This window comes from Cervus elaphus, chromosome 33 (assembly GCF_910594005.1).
Source record: "Cervus elaphus chromosome 33, mCerEla1.1, whole genome shotgun sequence".
Taxonomy (NCBI): Eukaryota; Metazoa; Chordata; class Mammalia; order Artiodactyla; family Cervidae; genus Cervus; species Cervus elaphus.
The window spans coordinates 37724508-37749419 of record NC_057847.1 but is presented as its reverse complement, the minus strand read 5'-3'; the positions used below and the strand labels follow the sequence as shown (position 1 = coordinate 37749419).

Here is a 24912-nt window from a genome sequence, read left to right as displayed (position 1 = left end):
GGTAGGAAATGTTTAGTAAATTGCACATCTTTGAATCTTCCTAAAGCAGTGGTCACAAAGCTTAAAGGTGACAAAACAGTGCTCACGTAAAACCAACACACATTCCCCACCCCCCTAAACCAACAATAAAATCATCCCCTTCAATTTGCCATGATCGCTGCGACCAGGAGCCAGGTGATTATCCTAATTAATGTCTATCTAATTAAATTACTGTCAGCAGTTAACCAATGGCAGGAGCCGTTTCATCGGCTGCACAAGCAGCAAGATCAAAAGTGAGCCTTTTCTGATTGCTGCATAGTGTCAATTGGCCAATCTCTTCTCCCAGGGAAAAAAAAAAAAAGTAAATCAAACCTTTGAGAAGCATTTGCTGGTTGAAGTGCTTTCTGTCTAGTGAGGGGGTCTGTGGATTTCTAGTTTATGATAAATAGGACTTTAAAAACCAGGGACAGGAGGGCGCGTGTTCAGGTTCTAGAGCTATGCAGCTGGAGCACTGCCTTTCTCCTTCTATCATGCTCTCCAAGAAATTTCTCAATGTGAGCAGCAGCTACCCACATTCAGGCGGATCTGAGCTTGTCTTGCACGATCATCCCATTATCTCGACCACTGACAACCTGGAGAGAAGTTCACCTTTGAAAAAAATTACCAGGGGGATGACGAATCAGTCAGATACAGACAATTTTCCTGACTCCAAGGACTCACCAGGGGACGTCCAGAGAAGTAAACTCTCTCCTGTCTTGGACGGGGTCTCTGAGCTTCGTCACAGTTTCGATGGCTCTGCTGCGGATCGCTACCTCCTGTCTCAGTCCAGCCAGCCACAGTCCGCGACCACTGCTCCCAGTGCCATGTTCCCGTACCCCGGCCAGCACGGACCGGCTCACCCCGCCTTCTCCATCGGCAGCCCCAGCCGCTACATGGCCCACCACCCGGTCATCACCAACGGAGCCTACAACAGCCTCCTGTCCAACTCCTCACCGCAGGGCTACCCCACCGCCGGCTACCCCTACCCGCAGCAGTACGGCCACTCCTACCAGGGAGCCCCGTTCTACCAGTTCTCCTCCGCACAGCCCGGGCTGGTGCCCGGCAAGGCGCAGGTGTACCTCTGCAACAGGCCCCTTTGGCTGAAATTTCACCGGCACCAAACGGAGATGATCATCACCAAACAGGGAAGGTAATGCTACATTCTTGGCTGCCGCTGCTCCAGGCGCGGCCGGGGGGCATGTGTACCCGGGCTGTGACCGCCGCGGCAGCGACGATTTGGGGTCGGGAGCGGAGTGGAAGGCGCTCTGGCGCGTCCTAGAGTTGGCTGGTGTTGGAAAAACGGAAAGTGGAAGGTATAACCACCGCGGTGATGTTGGGGAGCGGGGCGGGGGGTGGGGTGGGGTGGGTTTCCCCGCTCTAGAAAGGTGGTCGGAGAGCCAGTCAGTGGCCGGAGAAAGGAGAGAGAGAGAGGGGGAGAGCCCTGGCCTGTGGCCGGGAGATGGGAGGGACGCATCAATGCCCGATACACCGACAGGTGGAGATTCGGGTCGCCAACCTCGCTTTCCACCTGGGCAGTGATACCTGCCGACTCCCCATTCCAGTTCATTCGCCGATCTCCCAGACTTCAGTCCCTCTTCTTTTTCTCCCCCACCACCCTTTTTCCAATCCAGCAAACGTTCGCTCATCGATGCTGAGAGAATAAGTTTTGCTTTGCTATCTGGCGCCGCGCTTCTTGCATTTAATCTTTAACATTTATGTTTTTTTTCCCCCCTTGTTGTCTCCCCCCTCCCTAATTTAAATAGGCGCATGTTTCCTTTTTTAAGTTTTAACATTTCTGGTCTCGATCCCACGGCTCATTACAATATTTTTGTGGATGTGATTTTGGCGGATCCCAATCACTGGAGGTTTCAAGGAGGCAAATGGGTTCCTTGCGGCAAAGCGGACACCAATGTGCAAGGCAAGTCCTTCCAATTAACACGTCTTCCTGACACTTATTTAGGTGAGAATGATTAATTAAAGCCTTTGTGGACTGGCTCGAGCGACTTTTAAAACGATCGGCCAATGACTTCTAAAAGGAAACTAGGAGGATGGGGGAGAGACTGAGCGACGGGAAGGGGGAGGATTATGCAAAAGCTATTTTAATCATTCCCAGTTAATAGGAAGAAAGCGCGGCCTTAAAAAAGCCCCAGCTAATGGGCCTTACAGTGGAATAAGGGGTGTGTGTCTGTGTGTGTGTGTGTGTCCTGCGTGGTGAGGAGTTGGGACTGGGCAGTGCCCCGGGCACATGTAAACAACTTGTCTCTTTCTCTAGGAAATCGGGTCTATATGCATCCGGATTCCCCCAACACGGGGGCTCACTGGATGCGTCAAGAAATCTCTTTTGGAAAATTAAAACTTACAAACAACAAAGGAGCGTCAAACAACAATGGGCAGGTCAGTGGCTCAAGCGCTCACTTCTCTCTCTCTCTCACGCACACTCACTTATACACGCTCGTTCCTGCCTAAGATCAAATTCATCACTTTAACATGAGGAACGACACGTTTCTTTGCTTCATTAAAGAGATTTTTAAAAATTCTATTTCCGTCCTCCCAAATTATATTAAACAATCTACAAAGTTGTTCTTGTCCCCCTCTCCCCCCCTCCCTGGCCCAATTCCTGAGTTCCCAACCTTCACAAGTACAAATATTTGGTTGATTTGAGAAGGGAGTGCGCAGGATCTGCAGGTTGTGAAAATCTTTGTTGCTCCTTAAAGGAGAACTGGGAGAAGGGCCCTGAGGGCTGGGCGGTCGGGTTTGGTTTTCCTCTGGTGCTCGGGCGTTGCATGCTCGGGTGGAACGAGGGCCGGTCTGCTTCGGCCAGCCAGTCACCAGCCGGGCGAGGCCCGCGATCAGTTTCCCGGGGCGGCGGGCTCCTCGCAGATTCCACGCGGCCCGCGGCTCACAGCCCCTTGCAGGCAGACCGCGTTAACGTGCCGCCGGGCGCTTCCCTTTCTTTCCGCCGGACAGATGGTGGTTTTGCAGTCCTTGCACAAGTACCAGCCCCGCCTGCATGTAGTGGAAGTGAACGAGGACGGCACGGAGGACACCAGCCAGCCCGGCCGCGTGCAGACGTTCACTTTTCCCGAGACTCAGTTCATCGCCGTCACTGCCTACCAGAACACCGATGTAAGGAGGCCTGGGGGCTGGGCGCGCGGCGGGCGGCGCAGGCTTCCCCCGGCCCGCGGCGGTAGCGGAGGCCATCCCCGGCTCGGGCACTAACATCCGCCACAGCTGGCTCTGCTGTGCCTTTAGGAGTGGGGCCAGGGGCCTGCTGGGCACCTTCCGTGTATACCTAACCGGTGGGAAAACGCTTCCTATTCGTCTCCGACGCGGGTCACCCGGGCCACCTTCAAGGTGACCAGGATTTCTAGAGCCTCTGGGAATTTTGATTTAGTTTTCAAACATCAGTTTCTGCGTGATCGAAAGAAACGCATATTCATGATTTAAAAACTAACATAAATCAAATTACTCGGGACTATGGAGTGAGCTTCCTAGCACTCATTTGCAAGTTTGCAAAAACTTATTTTACTATTGTTGATTTGACTACTAGAAGTGCTGGCGTTTCTTTTAAAACAGGAAAATATCATAAATGAAAGATATGCATTTATTTGCAATCAAAACTGATTTCAAGATGCAACTTGTGGGTTCTTCAAGTTGTGTATCAGAAGCGACTAACTTAAAAATATGATGAAGCATTTAAGATAGGTGACATTTTTTAGGAATGAATTCAAGTGCCCCTTAAAAATTTTTGCCTGAGTAAGTGCATTTACATAACAAGCATTTTTAAAAATGAGCATTTTGAACCAGTTTAGGACACATGGGAGAGCTAATGGAAAGCTATACTTTAGTTTTAGTCACCATTAATTTAAACATAACTTTCATCATACTTTTTTCCTCTTTCCACCCATGCCCTCAAAATTTTCAGTTAGGGAAACCTTGCTATTTAATGAAATTGTAGGCCTTTAGCCCCTGTAAAAAGTGGCAGATGACATATTCTTAAACACCCAATCTGCTGTATAAAGTTAATTTTTTTTTTCTCTTTTCCAGATTACACAACTGAAAATAGATCACAACCCCTTTGCTAAAGGATTTCGGGATAATTATGATACGTAAGTAGTTTTGCACCTTTCTTCTCAAATTTGTGGAATTGGGCTCTGGGTCAAAGGTGGATTGTTTTGTACAAGGCTTTTGGAAGCTAGAAAGTGTGAAGACAGTTGTTTTCGGGGTTTTCCCTTTCTTTTTTGATGGCTCCTCTTCTTTCTGGTGACCTGGCTTGGTACTTCTGTGTTTTGGGTCAAAGGTTTCCTCCACCTATTTTTAGCTTTCATATGAATTACAAAGTTGTTGGCGGGGAACCTAGGGCTGGCTGGCTGGGGAAGCTGCCCCGGTTCCCGCGTGCGGGAGTTGTGTGTGGTGCTGCAGATGCTCAGCTCAGATTGTCTGTGTCTGAAACCGCCCGATTCTGCCTGAAAGTGCATGTGGCTCTGGCAGTTGTTACAGTCTCCTTGGCATATGTGACTTTTATTTACCCATTTCCAAGTTTTGTGTAATAGCTTTTCCTGTGCAAGTTTACCATGGACTGAATAAAAATGTGCACCCACTACAGGCAAGTTCACGAGCACAGCTGATGGTGCAGTCATTTCAGGCTTTGGGAAGGACCCAGATGCTGTTGCAGTGTATTATTTGTGCTTTGAAAGAAAAATATTTCCTCTTTTATCATTTGTATCTAGGTGTGTTTTAATTAAATGTGCTGATTTCCTTTTCTCCAGGCCTCCCTTACCTATCTCCATTTCTTGTCTATCAAAATGCTGTCCTCTGGGGGCCACAGTAGGTGTAAACCGAACCCTTCCTGGGCTTGTTCTGGCATTCTCTTGCTCAGAGCCCAGGTACAGTGCTGAGGAGTTCACAAAGAGTTATATGGCAAGATCTAACTCTGGACTGTGGGGATCCCTTCACTTTTCTCTGACCATAGAAGGAAAGGATACATTAATTTTAATTTCATGGCTTGCATTAAGTGCTGGGGCTAGAACTACAGAGTTGAAGCTATCTTTGATTAGGAATAGATTAAATTTGTGGAGGAGACAAGTGGCTCTCTCCAGGTAGATACCAAACTTCCCTCCTGATATTTTTTATAACAAATTGAAGAGAATCATCAACAATTATACACTATAACTGTACAGTTATACACTGTAACTGTCAAGTGTATCCCTCAAAAGTGATCCAAAGGAAGCAAGCCTCATCAGTATGATTCCCCAGGAAAAAAAAGAAAAAAAGAAAAACTTGGCTACTCTAGTCCTTCTTCACAATCTAAAAAGGTGGGCTCAGCACGGTGGAAAGCGTGTGGCCCAGGAGACCAGAGATACTGGTCTCTGTACTAGGGGGGGTCTTGTAGATTTTGAGCTTTTAATTCTGCTGTGAACATCTGTTCCAAAGCATTTTATTTTGCACAAATCAATTCGGTAATCCCAAGTGGGTTGGGACCTGGATGGGCATATAAACTGTATCTTTTGCAGGTTGTTTTTTTTTTTTTCTTTTCCTTTTAAAAATATTGTGGTGGTAAACAGAGAAGATATTTGCACCTTGCTGGTTATGTTCCCTTCCTGCCTCCCTCTACTTGTTCTTATTTGAGACTTGAATTAAGTTTCAAGAGGGAAATTTTGTTCAGTCAGCAAACTGTATCCGAGCAGCCACAGCATAACCCTCATCTGTCCCTCTTCTGGTTGACTTCTGTTGGAAAAGCCACTTCCGTTTGATTCTTGAATCACTATATATTTATCATAAAAAGCTTCTTTAGCTATACAAATGGCTATCTTAGAGATTTATGGCTTAGAGTAGAATGGTTTTTGACACTGTCTCTCTTTCCACCTTACGTTGGTTATTTGGGCCTGGCTCACTTTTGGAGAAACGGAAAAGAGTTCAGGGGGACCAGGGTGTTTGCTTGGCCACTCACTAGGGAATCTCCTCCCCAAAGTATTGAGGTCTTACAAGACTGAGGCTCTCTTTCAAAACAGTCTGTTGCTTAAAGATTAAAACATTCATGTGTGAGCTAAAAAAGGGAGGCATGTGTGTGATGTGTATGAGAAAATAACGTCTACCAATCTTGATCCAGTCTCTGGTTCCTTCTCAATTCTAATGGGATCTTATAGGCCCCTGTGGGGCCTAGAGTGAACCTTTGATTATCTTATCTAAGGTAATTCCCAGTAACACAATCACTGCCTGTGGTTGGGCAAGTTATTTAACTTTCCTTTGACTCAGTCTTCATCTGTAAGGTAGGATAATAATGGTACCTAACTTGGAAAATTGTGATGGTTAAATAATGATCTGTACAGCCCTAGACAAGGGTGCCTGGAACATAGTCAAGTTGTATAAGGAAGAGCTGTTACCAGTGGGAGATTCTTGGTGGAGGTTGATAATTGTACTTTTAAGAGTTTGCCCACATTTTTCCCCCTTTTTAAACCAGTAACAAGTCAAAAGCTGGGGAGATAAGCTCAAAGAATAATTTTCCTTTGTAAAATAATTTTATTGATTGATGACTTTATTTCCACGTAGTAATTCTAGTTTGTATGGTTGAGGGGGATGGTTAAAGGAACACACAGGGGAAAACAATAGACAGTAAGTACCATGGAGGCTTCCAGCAGTAACGCTCGGATCTCAGAAGACTGTCCAAGGCCAATCTGATGCTCAGTACCAGGGGGGACCCCGCGTGTGTGTCAGATGGCAGAAAGTGGTCTTAAAAGGGTGGAGTGGGTAACCGGTTTAGAAATTTCACTCAGAAACTCTCACCGCAGAAGAAAGGCCCACTGGGCAAATGCCACCTGAGCCCCTGGGCAGATCTGCCTCATCTGTGCACATATATTGGAGAAGTGGGTGAGCATCCCCTGCCCGTGCTCTTCTCTCGGCCCTCTGTGCACTTCGTGAGAGAGCGCAAGAGAGGAGGGAAGCCTTCCTCTTCATCTGTATCAGCTTTAGGTCCCTGAATGGACAAATCGGTTCCTTTATAATTTCACGGTTTATTTTGGAGAGGATGCAAGTCTGTGACCTTTTGTCTGTCTTTATCCTGGACGGCAGGTTACACGTGGAGCGTGTGGGGGTGGGCGACCAGGGGTGGTCTTCTCTTTAGCGCCCCCGAAAGGACCTTGCGCCACCCTTCGGTTCTCTCTCTCTCCCTCCCTCGCAGGATCTACACCGGCTGCGACATGGACCGCCTGACCCCCTCGCCCAACGACTCCCCGCGCTCGCAGATCGTGCCCGGGGCCCGCTACGCCATGGCCGGCTCTTTCCTGCAGGACCAGTTCGTGAGCAACTACGCCAAGGCCCGTTTCCACCCGGGCGCGGGCGCCGGCCCCGGGCCGGGCACGGACCGCAGCGTGCCGCACACCAACGGGCTGCTGTCGCCGCAGCAGGCCGAGGACCCGGGCGCGCCGTCGCCGCAGCGCTGGTTTGTGACTCCGGCCAACAACCGGCTGGACTTCGCCGCCTCGGCCTACGACACGGCCACGGACTTCGCGGGCAACGCGGCCACGCTGCTCTCGTACGCGGCGGCGGGCGTGAAGGCGCTGCCGCTGCAGGCGGCTGGCTGCACGGGCCGCCCGCTCGGCTACTACGCCGACCCGTCGGGCTGGGGCGCGCGCAGCCCACCGCAGTACTGCGGCGCCAAGTCGGGCTCGGTGCTGCCCTGCTGGCCCAACAGCGCCGCGGCCGCCGCGCGCATGGCCGGCGCCAACCCCTACCTGGGCGAGGAGGCCGAGGGCCTGGCCGCCGAGCGCTCGCCGCTGCCGCCGGGCGCCGCCGAGGACGCCAAGCCCAAGGACCTGTCCGACTCCAGCTGGATCGAGACGCCCTCCTCTATCAAGTCCATCGACTCGAGCGACTCGGGGATTTACGAGCAGGCCAAACGGAGGCGGATCTCGCCCGCCGACACGCCGGTGTCCGAGAGCTCGTCCCCGCTCAAGAGCGAGGTGCTGGCCCAGCGGGACTGCGAGAAGAACTGCGCCAAGGACATAGGCGGCTACTATGGCTTCTACTCACACAGCTAGGCCGGCCCTGCCCGCCCCGGCCCCGCGCCCCGCCGCGGCCCGGCCCCTGCCGGCCCCTCGCGCTTCTCCCCCTGCGCCTCCTGCTCACGCCCCACCTCGCGCACTCCCTCAGTTTATTTGACCCTCGAACGCCGTCTGCAGCGAATTAGTACAGGTCTCCTGAGTGTGATTTTAACCTTCTTCTTCTTCTTTTTTTTTTTTTGCACAGCAGTTTCTGCAGTTAGCGCACCGACCTTCAACTTGGCTATAAACCTTTTCGGTTTGCCTACTTAACTCTCCTTCTGTGAAGTTATCCTGACGGTTTCCCTCCCCTCGTCTTTTTCTCACCCTCTCCTTGTCTTTCTCCACATGAAACTCTTCACCTTTAGGAGACCTGGGCAGTCCTGTCAGGCAGCAGCGATTCCGACCCGCCAAGTCTCGGCCTCCCCATTAACCGTAGGATGTTGACTGTAGAACCTGGACCCTCCCAGCGCGTCCTTTCTTATCCCCGAGTGGATGGATGGATGGATGGTAGGGATGTTAATAATTCTAGTGGAACAAAGCCTGTGAAATGACTGTATATAGTGTTAATTTATTGTAACGAATGGCTAGTTTTTATTCACATTGTCAAGGCACAAAACCAGTTCACGCTTAAACTTTCTCATTCATTTCTTTTCCTTTTTCTCCAACTCCCCCCGCCCCTGAAAAATGTTTTCTTGTGAGATTATTAACAGTATTCTAAGAGGCTCTGGAAACTCGAAAGACTAGATAATGAAGAGTTTCTCACTTCTCCTCAATTCACTGCATGAAATAACTACCCTGTGCCCTACTGCACACAAATAGCTAAGGAGAATCTGACCAAACACCTGTAAAGGATAGGTGTCTGTTCATAGGCAAGTCGATTAAGTGGCATGATGCCTGCAAATCAAAGTTAACGAGTTACATGTTTTTTCCCCCTTCCTTCTAAATAGAATAGCTCGACATCAGCAATATTATTTTGCCTTATTTGTTTTTCCCCAAAGTGCCAAATCCATTACTGGTCTGTGCAGGTGCCAAATATGCTGACAAACTGTTTCTGAATATCTTTCAGTTCCCCCCTCCACCTTTATATGCTGTAAATCTTTGTAATGAATATTCTACTAATGATATAGATGACTGAATTGTTGGTTAACTATAGTGTAGTCTAGTGAAGATGAATTGTGTGAGTTGTATATTTTACTGCATTTTAGTTTTGAAAATGATTTCCCCGCCACCTAGAAACAGCTGAAATTTGACTTCCTTGGGAAAACACTAGCATTAATGCAAGTAAGACTGTTTATTCCCCCCTCTAAGTCTTGTTATATTTGATAAGGAGCACTGATCCCCCTGAAAATAGATTAGTAGAATTTCTAATGTTGTGTAGCAAACCTATACTTTTTTTTTGTATTTTAAAATTAATGTGAAATATGCATCATACACAATACTCAATCTAGATTCCAGTCCATTGGGGGGATTTTTTTTTCCTAATAGGAATTCAGGGTCTAAACGTGTGTATATTTTGGCTCTTCTGTAAATCTAATGTTGTGATTTTTATATTTGTTTCGTTTTGTCTGTGAACTGAATAATTTATACAAGGACACACTCCATTGAGAAACGTTTTGTTTTTTGCTCGTTTGTATCGTCTGTGTATAACAAGTACAATAAATCTGGTAAAACTCTATGGTGTTTGAAAGCAGTTTACAGTTTGAAAATTTAATTAGAGGTGATTATTTTTAAGGGCTGAGGAAGAATAGCCTGTCTCTACTCCAATATGGGGCATTCTGTGTAGTGGGAACTACATCCCATTTTCCTCTTAAATTTGTTAATATACCACTACCAGTAATTACTTTTCTCTGTCTTATTTACAACTACTTAGTTCCCTGTGAGTCGAGTTCACTTTGTTACACTCGTTTTTTTTTTTTTTCCTTCAGGAAAATGTACATGCTTCCTTATATCTGTAAGTAGGAAATAACATGAGCAGGAAATGGAGGGTCTTTAATAAGATATTAAGTATTTCTTGAAATTTCACAAAGTCAAGAGGGAGGCTTTGGGCAAGAGAAGAGTGTAATTTAAATGCTTGTCAAAATAGGCTGTTGACCGCAGCTTTAGTCAGATGTTGAAAATTCTGGTCTTTAAGTACAAGGCCTTGGAGTTGAGTGGTGAATCCGTAAATGAAAACAGAATGGCCTACATTTCTTGAGTGGATTATTTTGGGGGGATAGGGAGGGGTTGGAGTGGGGAAAGTACTCATAGAGCAAACTCATGAAAGGTCGATATTTAACCACTGAGCTTAAAACTTGCTTTAGGAGGTATCTGTGAAGCACCACTCCATTTCTTCTACAGTGGATTTCCTGCGCCCATCCTGCCCAAGCCAGGTCCCCATCCCTTGAGAAAAAAATGCAGAATGTGGATATTCCAGCTGGGAGGGGGCTAGTTGCGTCTTAGTCAAGGGGTCCACAGAGCTCTCTTTTACTTTTGTCTCCAGAGAAAGGAGATCCAAGAAAGGTGGAAAATGGTCCAGCATTCTTGTTTGGCCTAGGCCAGTCTCAGGTTATGGGGCGAAATTTACCACCACCCAGAGATGGTCCTTTGCAATTTGACAGATATAAAGAGGCTTCAAAGTACCAATTAAAATGAAAATTGGAGGGGGGAACAAAACCGATTTGCCTTCCTTGGGTAATCTGGCCACTAGACGGCGTTCCGCCGAGTTTTGTCTGCCACATAGAAATGCGATGACTGATTTTCCTTTGTGTTTGTTTCTCCCGGATCACACCTAAGAACTAAACAAGAGGACAAAAAGTACAGAACAGGGGGCCTGCGTGGCGAGTGAGGTGGCGCGGTGTATTCTTGTAATCATCCCCTGGCCCGGCGCTCCTGCGACCTCGGTGCCAGCGAGCAGGAGGCGCACGTGCAGCCGGGAGGCCCGGGGGCGCCCAGGCCGAGGGCGAGGGGCTGCGGAGCTGCTAAGAGTTCGGGGGGTGAGCCTGGGGGTCGGAGCGCGGCTCCGGGCCAGGCCCGCCGCCCTCGGGCCAGAGTCACCACGAGAAAAGGAGTCGGTGTCATGTGCGGAAACGAAGCTCTTAGAAGCCGAGGATAGATTTCACAGGAACGTAGTGCCTTGTACTGAAAGACGCACTTAGCTGCTATTAGGAAGCACTTAAAAAAATTGGGGAGGTCGTTTCCCTTGCAGCTCTGCACCATCTGCTGTGTGGACTGAGTCAGCGTGAGGTAAATTTGCAGCTCCGCGCTCCTCTCTGAGGCAGTGTGCTTTCCTGTCCCTTTCAAGCATGATCGTTTCTCCTGGCTTCCAAAGAGTCTTGGGTGTCTGGTGAAGTGACACTGTCAGTGTGTCTGAGAAGCTGCTGCTGTTTCAAGGAAATGGGAGTGTTTTGGGGGAGGGCCTGCGGGAACCAGAGTTCGCGTCCCGGGTTAGATTTCGAGTTGCCTTTTTATCTCCCTGAGGGTAGGAGTCAGGGTAGGGACGGAGAAGGATGACGAATCCTCCCCGTAAACTGCAGATTTTCTGTTTTCAAAAGTGGCTTTTCAAAAAGAGAAAGGAAGAAAAAAAGACGAGCGTGCGGCTCTTTCTTCTGGCTCAAGCCTTCCCGCCACTCGCGTCGCGCGCCATCTTAACTCCTTGCCCACCAGCAGCTTGGGGCCGAGCGCGGCGGGCCGGCGCCGCTGGAGCCCGGAGATGCTGCGCCCTAGGTGCCTCACCTTGGGGCCGAAGCCGCGGGGTCAGGGCGGCCGACTGGCGGGCACTGAGCGCGCTGTGACCGAGTGCATCCGGGAGCCCAGGCCGGCGGGGACGGACGTCCGCACGAGCTCGGCCGGCAGTGCGGCGGCTCCGAAGGCCTGGGCCAGCAGCTGAGCCTGGGCCCAGGCTCTCTGGCTTCGCCGTTGGGTGGGCGCGCTGCTCTCTTCTGGCTGTTCCGGCCGCGGGTTCCAGGCCGCGAGTCCAGATAGGGATCCAGGCCGGGGGTCTAGACAGGGGGCCCAGCGAAGGTCCAGACCCGGAATCCAGGCGGTTCTCCGGTTCCTTCAAGAGCCTGGTCCAGCGTGGCTCCCGGCCTCGCCTCTAGCCTTGGGTGCGGCCCTCCTGCGCTTGTGGCTCCGCCAGAACCAAGCCAGGCAACCTACTAGGGTTTAGGACATGGAAGCCTTTTTAGGCCTAGGGGAAATTTACTGGGTTTGCTTAAAAAAAAATCAGGTCGGTTTCTGACTCTAGGACTGACTTAACATTCTCCAAGCTCTTAAAATGTAATTTAGGGTCTACAGAGAACTTTATGAACCTTCTTCCCTCCTGCGCTTACATTTTCTTATAAATCCTGCTGTTAAAACTGGTTTACTTATGACCCACTTTTTTGTGTGTGTGTGTGATGTTAAGTATCTATTCTTTTAGTACTGAAGCCTTCAGGAATGTTGTACTTTCTGTTTAGGGTGCAGGCTTGGGAAAAAAAGCCTTTTAAATAGAGGTCGTTACATTCCTGGAGAATTTAAAATGCATTGTAGCAATATTTGGGCAAGGTATTTGTGTCTATAGTGATTTTATAAAATACTCTGCTTGTCCTCTGGTACAGCACCTTTTCTGTCTGTATATGAGTTCTTTTATTATGTATATGTTTTAGCCATGGAGATGGGAAAAACCACAGAGCTTATGATCTTGTGTGAAAACAGACCAGTCTAGGTCCCCCAAAGGAAACAGTAACAATTATTTTTATTTTTAGAATTAAAAAAACAAAAAAACTTGCTTTGAAGAAGTTAGCAGCTTTAAAGACCAAGGATAAGCATTCGATTTTTAAGATATTTAATTTACTCTGGTGTGTGGGCAATTGCTTGGTTAATTTTAATATTTTAAAGAGTAAGTGTTCTTCGTATTATCTGTAGGATCAATCTTTTAAAAGGTGGCTGAGAATTTTTAAGCAAGTTGAATCTGTATGATTTGTTGAATTTACAATCTGAGTGCAAGACTTACTTTTGGGCAGTTAGATTTTCTTTTGCCAGAACAAGATACATTTCTCAAGGAAGACAGAGACAAAGTAGGCAGGATTTTAGACATTGCATTATACTTGGTTTAATTCTGTTGCTTTGAGATTTGTGTCTTCCTGGTTCTGGTCTTCAGCTTGTAAATTAGGTTGCAGCATATTTAAAAATATATTCTCTTGAAAGAAAACCCCACTGCTTTCACAATAAAGTAAACTTGATGGTGTACAAGTCACTGGTCTCATCTGAGATGATTATATCTGCCTTGCATGTATTTTACACCCACAGTATGGTTTGCAGCGGTGTTCAAGGCATAGCGTGAAAAATTTGATTTGAATAGTTCCATTAAAGCAATGAAAAAAAAAAAAGCCCATGGCTTAATAGACCTTCTAGTGATAGCTCCCCCTCTTACTATGCTAACTCTGAAATAAATATGTGATCTAGTATTAGGGACATGGCATTTAGAAGACCCTTGCTGGTAATATTTAATTTAATAAACATACAAACTGTGACATTATTAATGCGATGAAGCTTGTACCACAAGCTGATTCTTTCAGGTTGTTTGACCTATTACTTATCACTAGATTCCTTATAAACATATGCTGTGATTTATAAATGGAATTTTATATTAAAATTATTTTGGATTTTAACTCTGAAAATACCTACATGACAAGGTACTCATTATATATATAAATCATTTATACTTGTATATCTTGGCAAACCTTTTGAGGAGGAAGAGGGAATTTATGAAGGGAGAGCATCTCTAGGGCTATATCTCTGGTTATTTTAGCTAATATAGTTATTTTGTTCAACTACTAGTAGGAAAAAATATAAGATTAAGTTTTGGGGCAAGCGTTATACCTATTTAGTATATATATGTCTTGCCTGGGAAATCCCATGGACAGAGAAGCTTAGTGGGCTACAGTCCATGGGGTTGCAAAAGAGTTGGACATGACTTAGTGACTAAATAATAACAACAAAAACATGTCTTACATATGTGTGTGATATATGTATTCAGATACACACTTAAGTTTCAAGAAATGGCAAATTAATGGAACTTTCTGATTGAAAGGATCTTCCTAGCTCACATTTCAACTTTTAAGATGTATTTGTCTTTTATTTTGTCATTCCTAGTATGAAGGCGAAGGCATTTTTCAATCTTAGGATAATTCAGAAGCAATTTTTTGGTTCTCAGTTAATTCAGTCTCATCTTAAAAGTTCAAATTTAGCAAAGCACATGTTCCCTTGTTCATGCCAAGTGTGATAAAAACTAGTCGAAAAATAAAACTATTGCAAACAAGTAGAGCACTGCACTTCACTGCATTCTGTACAGGCCACATCATTTCTAGGTCTGATGTCACTGCCTACTGGGCTGCCATTTGTGGGTACAAGTAAGGCAGCCTTTGAAAGTTGATAGAAGGAACTAGTGTTTCAGATATGTGTGTCTGAACTGTGTTTGTGTGTTTTAAATATCCTTTTTGAATAGCGGTATGCACACTTGCGAGCATTCAAACATTTGCCATCTTCTATCAACAAAAGGTTATTCTTTATAGGCTCCAGGATGTTTTTCTCACTCTGCATTGGGAGCTCTTTTCTTTGTATCTTAAACAAATTAGCAAAATCATCTCTCCCACTTTGTAATAAAGTCAAATTTAGACTATTCTGTGTAATTATAACTTCTTAATAGTTTAATCTTTCTGTTTACAGTATTAAGCTATCACATATATATTTTAACATCCTTGAACTTCAGTGGATGAAATACATGTTATATAGATTCAGTTTAGGCCATCTGCAATCATCAGTGATATTTTATGAGACCATCTCAGTTATTATATAGATTTCTTTATTTTGAATAGCTCACTCAGGAATTTACAAAAGGTGAAACTGTTATTTCAAATAAAAAATGTTTCAAAGGTGGTTAGTACTTTTATAGCCTGATTTGTTTATTACCAAAAATTTTATGATTTTGGATGTAATTTTGTCAGATAATAGCAATGTTTACTACTCAGCACCATCCTGAGAAAATAGAAGCTGCAATTAGGACTTACCCTTTCCTTTCACAGTTTACCTGCCACAGAATGCTATATATTTTGTTCAAATGAAACTTTTTCCTACCTCTGTCTTGATTTGCTATGTATATATGTGTATAATATATATCTATGTGTATATATATATATATTAATGACTGCATTCTAAGTAATTTTTAGAGCTCACTTACCTTTGGGATTGACTCTTAATTTATACTCACATTCTGCTTTGTTCCTGTGAAGAAAGTCAAAGAAACATACTGACTTCCTCCTCAACAAATTTGTTCTTTCCTCCTCCAACTCTGCTGTCTTTCTGACACTCATTTTGCCCTTGTTGACTCTCTTGCCAACAACTTTTTTAAAAAACTTACTCTTCCTTCTCACACTACCACCCTAAACCTGAATCTTGATAAAATCTCTGCCTGATTCATCAGTTAGTTTATTTCAGATCAGAATTTTTATGCTTTCCCCAAAAGCAGTTGTGAAGTTTTCAGGATAAATATCAGATGCCATTTGTCTTTTTATTTAACTTCTCCCTCATTGGTTTTTTTTTTTTTTTAAATTTTGTGCGTTATTGTCTATTTCTAATCACTTCTCTCAGTATTCACTTTATTATCTGGGCTTTTTTGTGAAAGGACAATATTTTTTTATATTGGTATTTCTGTGTTCTTTATCTTGACATTCTTAGCTATGTGAGGCACTCCATTTTCCCCTGCTTTCTTTTGTACTTCAGACCCATCTTTCAATGCTTTCTTTGATCCTTTTCAATTCAGCTTCCTCATTTGCACAGACATTAAAATCTTTCTTACTACATTTAGCAGTGTGCCCTTAACCAAATGTAATGACCTTGTTACAGACTAATCTTTATTGTCTTAGCTGTTTAAAAATCATAATTAGCCCTTTGGGTGATTCAGAATCACAGATTCTGCAACTCCCTCACTTTCCCTTCCTTCCTCCAGCTTTTCTTTCATGGGTCTCAATGCTTGCTTGTTTATTTATGCAGTTCCTAGGTTTCTATAGGTTTGCTCTTCACAGGATGTGCCCTCAAATACCTCTTGTAAGGAAACTTGCTAGACATGTGTTATGGCAGAATGAGGTGGGAAAAAGATCTGGTACTAGTTTTCCTAATATATACCTTCCACCCATTGCCCAATAACCTTCACCTACTTAATGGTTTCTTATTTCATGTAGCCTGATACATTTTAATTGACATTCTAAATCTTTCTATTTGTCCTTCCTTGAACCACCTGATATAGACTCATGTTCTCTTGCCTTTAAGTTGAATGTGATGAAGATTAAAGTGTATTTAAAAGATTTAATTTTTCTCAGTTAATATTAACATAACCCATTAAGGAGATGGGAACGTGAAGTGTATGTACCAGAACCATTGAGGAAGGCTTTTTTTAAAAAATGGCTATACAACTATGTGTACTATATCTTATTAATGACATCACCATCAGCCCTTTCTTTGCATAGTTAAAAGAAATAAAGTACCAAACCGAAGAGGTTCAGGCCTCATAGATCATGAGAAACAGTTCTACTTGCATCACCACTTTTTAGGAAACTCTTTGCTCCAGAGTTTAAAGTTACATAGATTTTTAATTTCATTTTCAATTCTTTTTACAGATTCTTTACAGTAATCTTCAAAAATATAAACGTGTTAGTCTGTGTGTCTGTGTATGACACCATAATGAAACTAGAGAACAAGAACATAAAATCGAGAATAGTGAGTGGGAATTTCTGACAGTCCTTTCATCCTGCAGTCCTAGATACTGTCATAATTGTGTGCTTTTTTGAGGATCTCTTATTGGAGCCTGAATACTTAATAATCTCCTATCTATGAAAATAATTCTATACCTCTGAGCACTAGAGTCAAGAGCCTTTAAATTTATTACTTAATTTGCACACAGTATACTTTCCATTTGAGTACAAAGTTTGCGTGAATGTCACCATATCCATGGAATGTTCGCATAATATGACTGAAAATCTGTAGTTGTTGCCAAGGCAATTTAGTATGTGAAATACCTGCCTTAAATTTGTTTTGTAAATATAGGTTTCAGAGGAACTTGACTTTTAAGGTACGGTAGAAAACACCGGACACAAGACATTTTATTTTTATGATTTTCAGTATCCTCATTTGTAAAATGAAGTGATAAGCAAATCTATAACTATCTTCCAGTTATATAAAGAACTTTGCTTTTTTGTGGACCTCTGATTTTCTATGCAGTTTGGGTTCACATGTTCTAAGCTACAGTAGAACAATCTCTAGAGCAGTGACTTTAGAGTTTTTAAACTGTGAGTCACAATAATAAATGGGTCTTCCCTGGTGGCTCAGTAGGTAAAGAATCTGCCTGCAGTTCAGGAGACCCTGGTTTCATCCCTGGGTTGTGAAGATATCCTGCAGTAGGAAATGGCAACTCACTCCAATATTCTTGCCTGGAAAATCCCATGGACAGAGAAGCCTGGAGGGCCATAGTCCATGGAGTCACTAGAGTCAACGTGACTTGGCGACTAAACCATCACCATAGTAATAAATAAGTACTCACACAAGTTTCACAAAACATTTTCCTTTACCACATTCAACACTCTGATATTTTTTCTTTTATGTTCAACTTCGTTGGAAAGACATTTTGGCTATGACCTAGTAAATTTGACAGTGACTTGAGGTTTGAGAAACATTGCCTTAGTGATAGTATTAACTTTACTAGTGTGTAATGTCCTATTTCCTCTTATATCTATTTTATTTATATCTATTTCTTTTCTAGAATAGCAGATTATATATATATTAGCAAAATAGAATCACTTGTTTAATAACCTACTTGTATATATGTTATAAAGGATGTTTTGATATAAATATCAAGAGACTTGTCATTTACAATATTCTTTCCATTATGATCTGCAATTAAAAAAATTAAGTTCTTTCTCTTTGAGATTGCTAAACTTTATTTAAAGCTTAACTTTTAAAATTTTTTGGCATTTAACAATTCTCTCTCTCCAATACACAATGGAGAAGGAAATGGCAACCCACTCCAGTATTCTTGCCTGGAGAATCCCATGGACAGAGGAGCCTGGCAGGCTATAGTCTGTGGGGTTGCAGAGAGTCGGACACGACTGAGCAACTTCACAAGTAAGCCAACACACAAACATACTTACTGTAAACATACTGATTTATTGAAATCAAAGTCACTTCTAGTCTTTGAAATGAACAGGCCCATATCTGCTGGTGTGGTTCTTTGTAGGAACTATCTCTTGTCCTTTTTTGACATGGATGGAGGAAGAGACTATCAGCATCTTATAGCTTTACATCAGTGTTTTCACATTTGAATCATCAAGGGAACTTTTTAGAAATCCTGTTTTCTGGGTTTGCACTCCATCCCAAATAAATCAGAGTATGAGTGTTTGGTGGTCAGAGCTAGGCAGCAGTGTTTTTAAAAGATTGCTTGGTGATTCCAATGTGCAGCAAAATCTGGAGCCACTCCTGTAGGATTTTTTTGTCTGTTTTTATTAAAATGAAAGAAAAGGAAGAGCGTTTTTCTTTTTTAAATTTAACAGCTATTAACCACAGTGGCAAACTATCTGTCCATTGTAATTTCATGCCTAGGGACTCTGGTGATGGTAACTTTCCTAAAAATAGAAATAAGTTCATAAGATTTTAAAATAACTATTTTCAAATAACTTTCTTTGTTTTATAAAACACTGTGACGGTATGGTAATGTTTTAGAACAGGCAGTTTTTCACCTTGACGGTAAGAGAAGAGCAACCTGGAGAATACGGTCTTCTCAATTTCTATGTGGAAGCATTTGTACTTCCCCTCCAGCTTATCATGATTAAAATGTGGTGATCAGTGCTCTCTCTGCAACCTCTACAGACATCCATAAGGTAGCTTTTCTCCAGATACACTGAAATTGGAAGGTTGTCCGGAAGTACTGCTTGTTTGACATCTGATGTCATTCTCAAAAGAATAAATGCCACAGCATCTAGAATAGTTCTAATCCATGGAACAAATGCAGAATTCGAGGGGAGGAATTCAGTGTAGCCATGCCAGCCATTTATCATATTTCTATTCAGTTATAGAGGGATTACCTCCAAAATGTACTAGATGGAAAAATTTCTTACCCTTAATATAGGCCAGATACAAGCAGCTTACTCAGATCGCTTCATAGTTCATGGCAGCCTCCCAAGTCATTCATTTTTAAGTGGTTGCATCCATTTGAGTCATGATGAGAACATCACCCAGCAAACTGAGTCATAAGTTAATTTACATATTTGAGAAGTTGTATTCTGTATATTGCAAGAGAAATATCACCTAAATTTTATATTTTTGTTTCATTCAGATTCAGAATCCACGAAAGTATGGAAGGTTATTACTTTCTGTTATTGTCTTTAGGAATAGTAAGTTTGAATTGAGCTGTTTGGGTTTATATAATGTTTATATATTGGAGCATTACATCATAACTAACAGATAAGATGAAATGAAATCTGTTCATTTGCTGAGAAAGGTAATTTAGGATATATAAATTCATCAGCTCTAGGACTAAAAATAGTTAAAACTCAGAAGATTAAAAGGAAAAAGCTTGTTTAAATATATTTTGGGTTTCCTAAACTTAAAGTATTAGAAAAATTATAGTTTTTGTTATATACAAACAATGCAATTTGTTCAGTCTTTAGAAATCTGCAGGTTCTGGGATTTAAAAATAAAAGAGAACCACAGCAATGAGGAAAGTTAAAGTTATTGATTCTACTTATTTTTTTACACTGCCTACTACCCACCTCTCCAAATGCAATATTTCATCTGTGCAAGAATTAAGTATTTATTAATGTTCAAGAACTAGGCAGTCATCTGACCATGCCTTATTATAGCTCACTCCTAAATTTAGAAGTGTTTCCAGATTGAAAAATGGTAAAAGGAATAGAGAACAAATGCACAGTTTTTAGTTTACTCCTTGTTTTGGATTTTATATATTTTTTTGAAGCTAAATTTTATTATCCTAATCAGACTGTATTGAGCTTTTTAAGAGAGCGAGGTAAAATTGTGTTAGAATTTTTTGAGATCTGAAGGTTTTATTTGTATAAATATATTTCTTTTATTTAATTGGCATACTTTCTAGAAATGATATATAGTCAATTTTTAAAAATTCAGACATTTCCTATTTCTGAATTATCTGTGTACATTGCTTCTCACTTGCTTCCATCTGCCAGTCTTTTGATTACTTTTACTCCTTATTTTTACTCGATAACAAAAAAGGGAAGTTTATGGTAAAAAAAATGAAATCTGTTTATCAGTGAATGCAATTTGGCAAGAAGGAGGATACAAATATTTCTAAAATGAAATCTTCAGACTAATGGATTTTATTTCTTCTTGCTCTTTTTGCAGTCTTAAACTACAATTAAAGGTTTTAGTTTATTTTTATTACAAACTGAAAGCAACACTGTAATAGTTCATTTCATAGAAATCCTAGTGAACATGTACTCCAGGAGGAAACTCTTTAACGTGAATGCCTGAACCAAAGCTCAGGATTTCTCTACCGTTATTTCAAAAGCCTCCCTGATAGATCTCCAGACCAGTTGTCTCAATACTCCTCTTTTTTCTCTATGGATTGCCAGTTGAAAGATGAATTATAATGGACAGTGATACACCCTCATTTCCATTGAGTTATGAACAGTGGTACACCCCCATGTCTCTGTTTACGGTTACTATAGTTTAGATAAATTTTCTTTCTCTTCTACCACTCTTTTGTGTTCACAACTTTGAGAAATGATAAGTAGCTCCTCTCCACAGAAAGACTGAGGACACTTCAGTTAAGGTAAAACTGATACAGTAAGAGCTTTTTATGTTGATCTGAGTATTTTAATATAGCAAGCCCTTGTTGATTGCTTACTATGATAGAGGCTTAGATATAGGCACCATGGAAAATGTAGGATGAATTAAATATGGATTATCTGTGAAACACTATATTGTTGTGAAACACTATATTGCATGATGAAAAGTGGGGAGTGATGAATTCTAGAAGAGAAGAATAGGTAGAATCCTTTGGGACCATAGGAGAAAATGTGATTACACATCTAGTTGAGGGAATCATGAAAGGCTTTTTGAGTGTGTTACTTGTTGAGCTTGGATTTGCAGAAGTCAGGAGTTGGAAAGATATTCTGGAAAGGAAAAAAAAACTCTTAAGCCAAGTGTAGGAGGTAGAGAAGCAGAAGCCTATTTGGGAAATAGTGATAGATTTGATGCTTAGGAAATAAGTGTAGAGAAGGTAATAGAACGGTAAATTTGGAAAGACCTGATGCCATAAAATGGATCATCTTGATGCAACACCTTGAGTCTTAGGTTAAGACAAACAGGGCTTCTGATTAAATGACAATAACTCAATTGGATTAAATTTAACTGACTTTTTACTATGAATTCCATTAGAAGAAACCATGTTGTGCTATTGTGCAACTTAAATTGTTCATTTAATATTTTAAGGCTAAATTTCTAAATCAGTACATGATTGCATTCTCCTAACATCTTTACTATTAATATTATATGGGTAAATTATATCTGGCTTAACTAGTCCTTACTGATACACATGTAGTTGTTACTAGGTTTTTCTGTTGTAAAAAATGCTATGTTATATGTATCTCTGTGTACTTGTGTTAGATATCTATTTGGTAAGTTTCTAAAAGTAGAATTTCTGGGCTAAAGGCTGTTTCGGTTTACAGTTACTCCATGGGTGTATGAGATTTTGTTTCCTCACTCACTTATCAATTCCAACTGTGTCAGTCGACGTAATTAAAAATTTGACTGTACTGATGAAATTAGAAATTGACATCTAAAATAGGGAGGTATCCACTAGCTACAGAAAATGTAATTTTGGAGGATGTGTAATCCTGGGGTAAGGGATGCTGTGACAGTTTAAGAGAAAGTTGACAGGAATAATGTTATGTGCCTTTCTAGGTTGTTAGTTAAAGTTTTGGGAGGAAAATATATTATTTTCATTTTAAAACAAGCTGAATATTTTAAAGGTAGAATTTGGTATTTATGTGATTTTTAAATTAATAAAATGAATAATTATAATGTTTCATTATTAATGTTTATGATAGCATTTTTTTTATATTGGAGTGCCGTACAAATTTTATTAGTGTGTTAGTCAACAACCTATTACAGGACATAAAATCTCTTTTCATTGCTCAACCAAACCATCAGTATATAAGAAAAAGGGGTGGCAAATTGTTCATTTCTTCAAATGTTCTAGTAGAATAGTTTCATACACAAATCAAAAGTGTCATAGAGTAGAATTTAGTTATAAACACCTGATTCTCTCTCTGTTTTTCAGTTTATAGGCAAACTATTACATTGCCTTAGCTAATTTTACTTATTTCTTATATATTTTACTTTTAATAAAAAAGTCACTCTTTAAACGCAGATATCAAATGATTTTCTTATAGCTACCACATCGTCTACACTACTCCCTCGACTGGTAGATGAATTGAAGGGGATAGAGGCTAATTCATATTTAAAATAACACATTCAATAGAAAGAAGCTAAGAAAAGATACAGACTTTTCAGTCACTCTGAGTTTCTCTAGGAGGACTTCAGAATTCTTTAGCAGCACAACTCTTTTTCAAAGTGCAGAAGGCAGAGTGTGAAAGTGGCAGTGTTCGTTGGAGCAGGCGGAGGTCTGCGGATTTCTGCCCCCAGGCCTCTCTTCCTTAGTTCCTCCGTGACTCCTGCGGTTACCTCCAGCAGGTCTAGGTTGCTGGGAACCTAGTGCAGGAACCATACTCTCCTAGGCAGTTTTGGTGCTCTTGCTTTTTTGGAGCCATTAGGTGAAAGCCCACAGATTACTCAATGGGTTATTCTGTATTGCAAATAAGTCCTGAATTTACTATATGAAACTTTAAAGACCCCAGATTTTAGGTTCCATTTTTCTTGGCTGAAGCAAGACAGGTCTTTGAATTTGATCTTATATTGTTTGCATGAGCTAGGTAACCATAGTTAATAAAGCAAGCTACCTTTGCGACCCTCAAAGAACTTCCCTGTTATGATTCATTGACCTTTCTCTATGGATTTCTTTTAGAACATGAATCTTCAGGGAAATTTTATATTTGGACTGGATGCTTTGGGCTCTTATCCTGACGTCTGGGCTCTCCTAAATCAAAATAGTTATTTTGGTGGAAAAGTTAAAAAAAAACTTAAATTTTATAGCAGTCGCCTTTAAATAATCATGTATTTCTGAGATATGTTAAGTAAGCTTTGATGGTTAATGTATTGATTCATTTTAAAAGTAGATTAATTCTAAAAAAAAAAAAAAAGTAGATTAATTCTAAAAATTTTGCCTTAAAGTATTATATTATTAATAATACCTTCTTTATCAATCAACATGCTGCAGATATATGACATCTATCAACATAGCAGATCTATGACATGTGGCAGATAATTAAACTCACTAATGCCAGTGCTGTGCATTAAAACTTATTAAACCCCAAAGGAGATTGGAAGTGTCATAAAGTGTTCCTATTGACGTTCAAAAACTTTGTCCATGAAGTATGAACCAAGATTGAACTGAAAAGAGAGAAACTATACAGAGAGTTTTCTTTTTTGTCAGCGTTCTTTGATAAATACTTTAAATTATTATGATAGTTAGTGACAGTGAGCAGAGGACTCTGTATAACCTGAAATATTCTAGATAACTCTCAGTACAAACAGTGTACATGGCCATCAAGCCAGCTTTCTTACTTAATGCCATGGTTTGCAAAGGTATTAAGTTAACTGTGTTAGCTTATGGATTTAGTTAAAATTTTTAAAAATGATCTTTTTACCTTTAACTAATGAATGAGTTAGAGAAAGTTGACTATTCTGCATTTTCTAATCAGGTTCATAGCATTTTCAGTTCTGATTAGCATTATATTAATCCTTTGACTATTTAAATTACATTTTTCTTAAAATATTTATGAAATGCTAATAAACTATTAAGTGAACAAGTAATACAATATGTGATAATTTTTACACCATTCCTATATTGCATAAGATTTTAATACAAACTTACTGTATTCTTGATATTTTACATGTTTATTTTACCTTCTGGTAAATGTGTAGATGATATTTTGAGAAGCATGTTTCATATTCACTTTAACAACTTATTCTTGACAGTATGTGCCCTATCTTACGTATCAACTGGAAGGATCTTAAAAATTTTTGAAAAGGATGAGTCTAGGAAAAAAAAATTCATATTCTAGTTTGTTTGTTTTAAAAATATTATGGAGATTTAAGACTTAGTTTTTAGTACCAAGCCAAGGGATTGTGTTGTTTGCTGACTTTTACCAGACATCCTGCTAATTAGGGTAGAATAATCAGGGCAGCTTCCAAACATTATATCATGTACATCAAATCTTACTAACATTATAGGCCACATAGGTAGCAATAATAAATTAAATATGGTTCTGTGTGTTGTTATATAACAGTATCACATCTTTTTCAGAGTGTTTGGCTTGCTATCGCTTGTGTCTAAATATGGGAAGACCATTTTTTCCAATGTGCTGCAGTGAACCTCCAGTGGATAGTAGTTTTTATCGAATACTTTAACAGCATTTATGACACTTTGGCCTTCTGCCTTTTTTATTTTATCCTGTTTATTGGTCTCACTGGAATAAATCTCAGGGACTTAAAATAAGCAAGTAGATAATTTCCTATTTACTTTTGTTTTAATATACTCTTTCTTAGCTGGTAATAATCTAAAAACCTTTGTAAAATTTCATGGACTACCTCTATATACTAATTACTATCTGCCTATCTATAATGAAGTTGTCTGATAAGCAAATTGCAAATACTGGCTTTAACAAATATGCTCATCACAAAATATTTAATTTGA

General features: G+C 41.3%; 1 protein-coding gene across 1 annotated transcript; it reads left to right on the top strand.

The window, feature by feature from the left end:
- Window positions 1-228: 228 nt before the first annotated feature.
- On the top strand, window positions 229-9816 carry TBR1 (T-box brain transcription factor 1). The gene is made up of 6 exons (XM_043894450.1): window positions 229-1168; window positions 1782-1936; window positions 2291-2412; window positions 2986-3144; window positions 4066-4127; window positions 7196-9816. The coding sequence occupies exons 1-6, from the start codon at window positions 477-479 to the stop codon at window positions 8052-8054; spliced, it is 2049 nt and encodes a 682-aa protein (XP_043750385.1). The 5' UTR covers window positions 229-476; the 3' UTR covers window positions 8055-9816.
- The last annotated feature ends 15096 nt before the right edge of the window (window positions 9817-24912 follow it).

Bases quoted from the DNA above. Each gene is read 5' to 3' on its own strand.
- TBR1 (XM_043894450.1), top strand. From the start codon at position 477: ATGCAGCTGGAGCACTGCCTTTCTCCTTCTATCATGCTCTCCAAGAAA. The intron at 1,169-1,781 runs GTAATGCTACAT...TAATTTAAATAG, and splicing joins ATCATCACCAAACAGGGAAG to GCGCATGTTTCCTTTTTTAA. The intron at 1,937-2,290 runs GCAAGTCCTTCC...CTCTTTCTCTAG, and splicing joins AGCGGACACCAATGTGCAAG to GAAATCGGGTCTATATGCAT.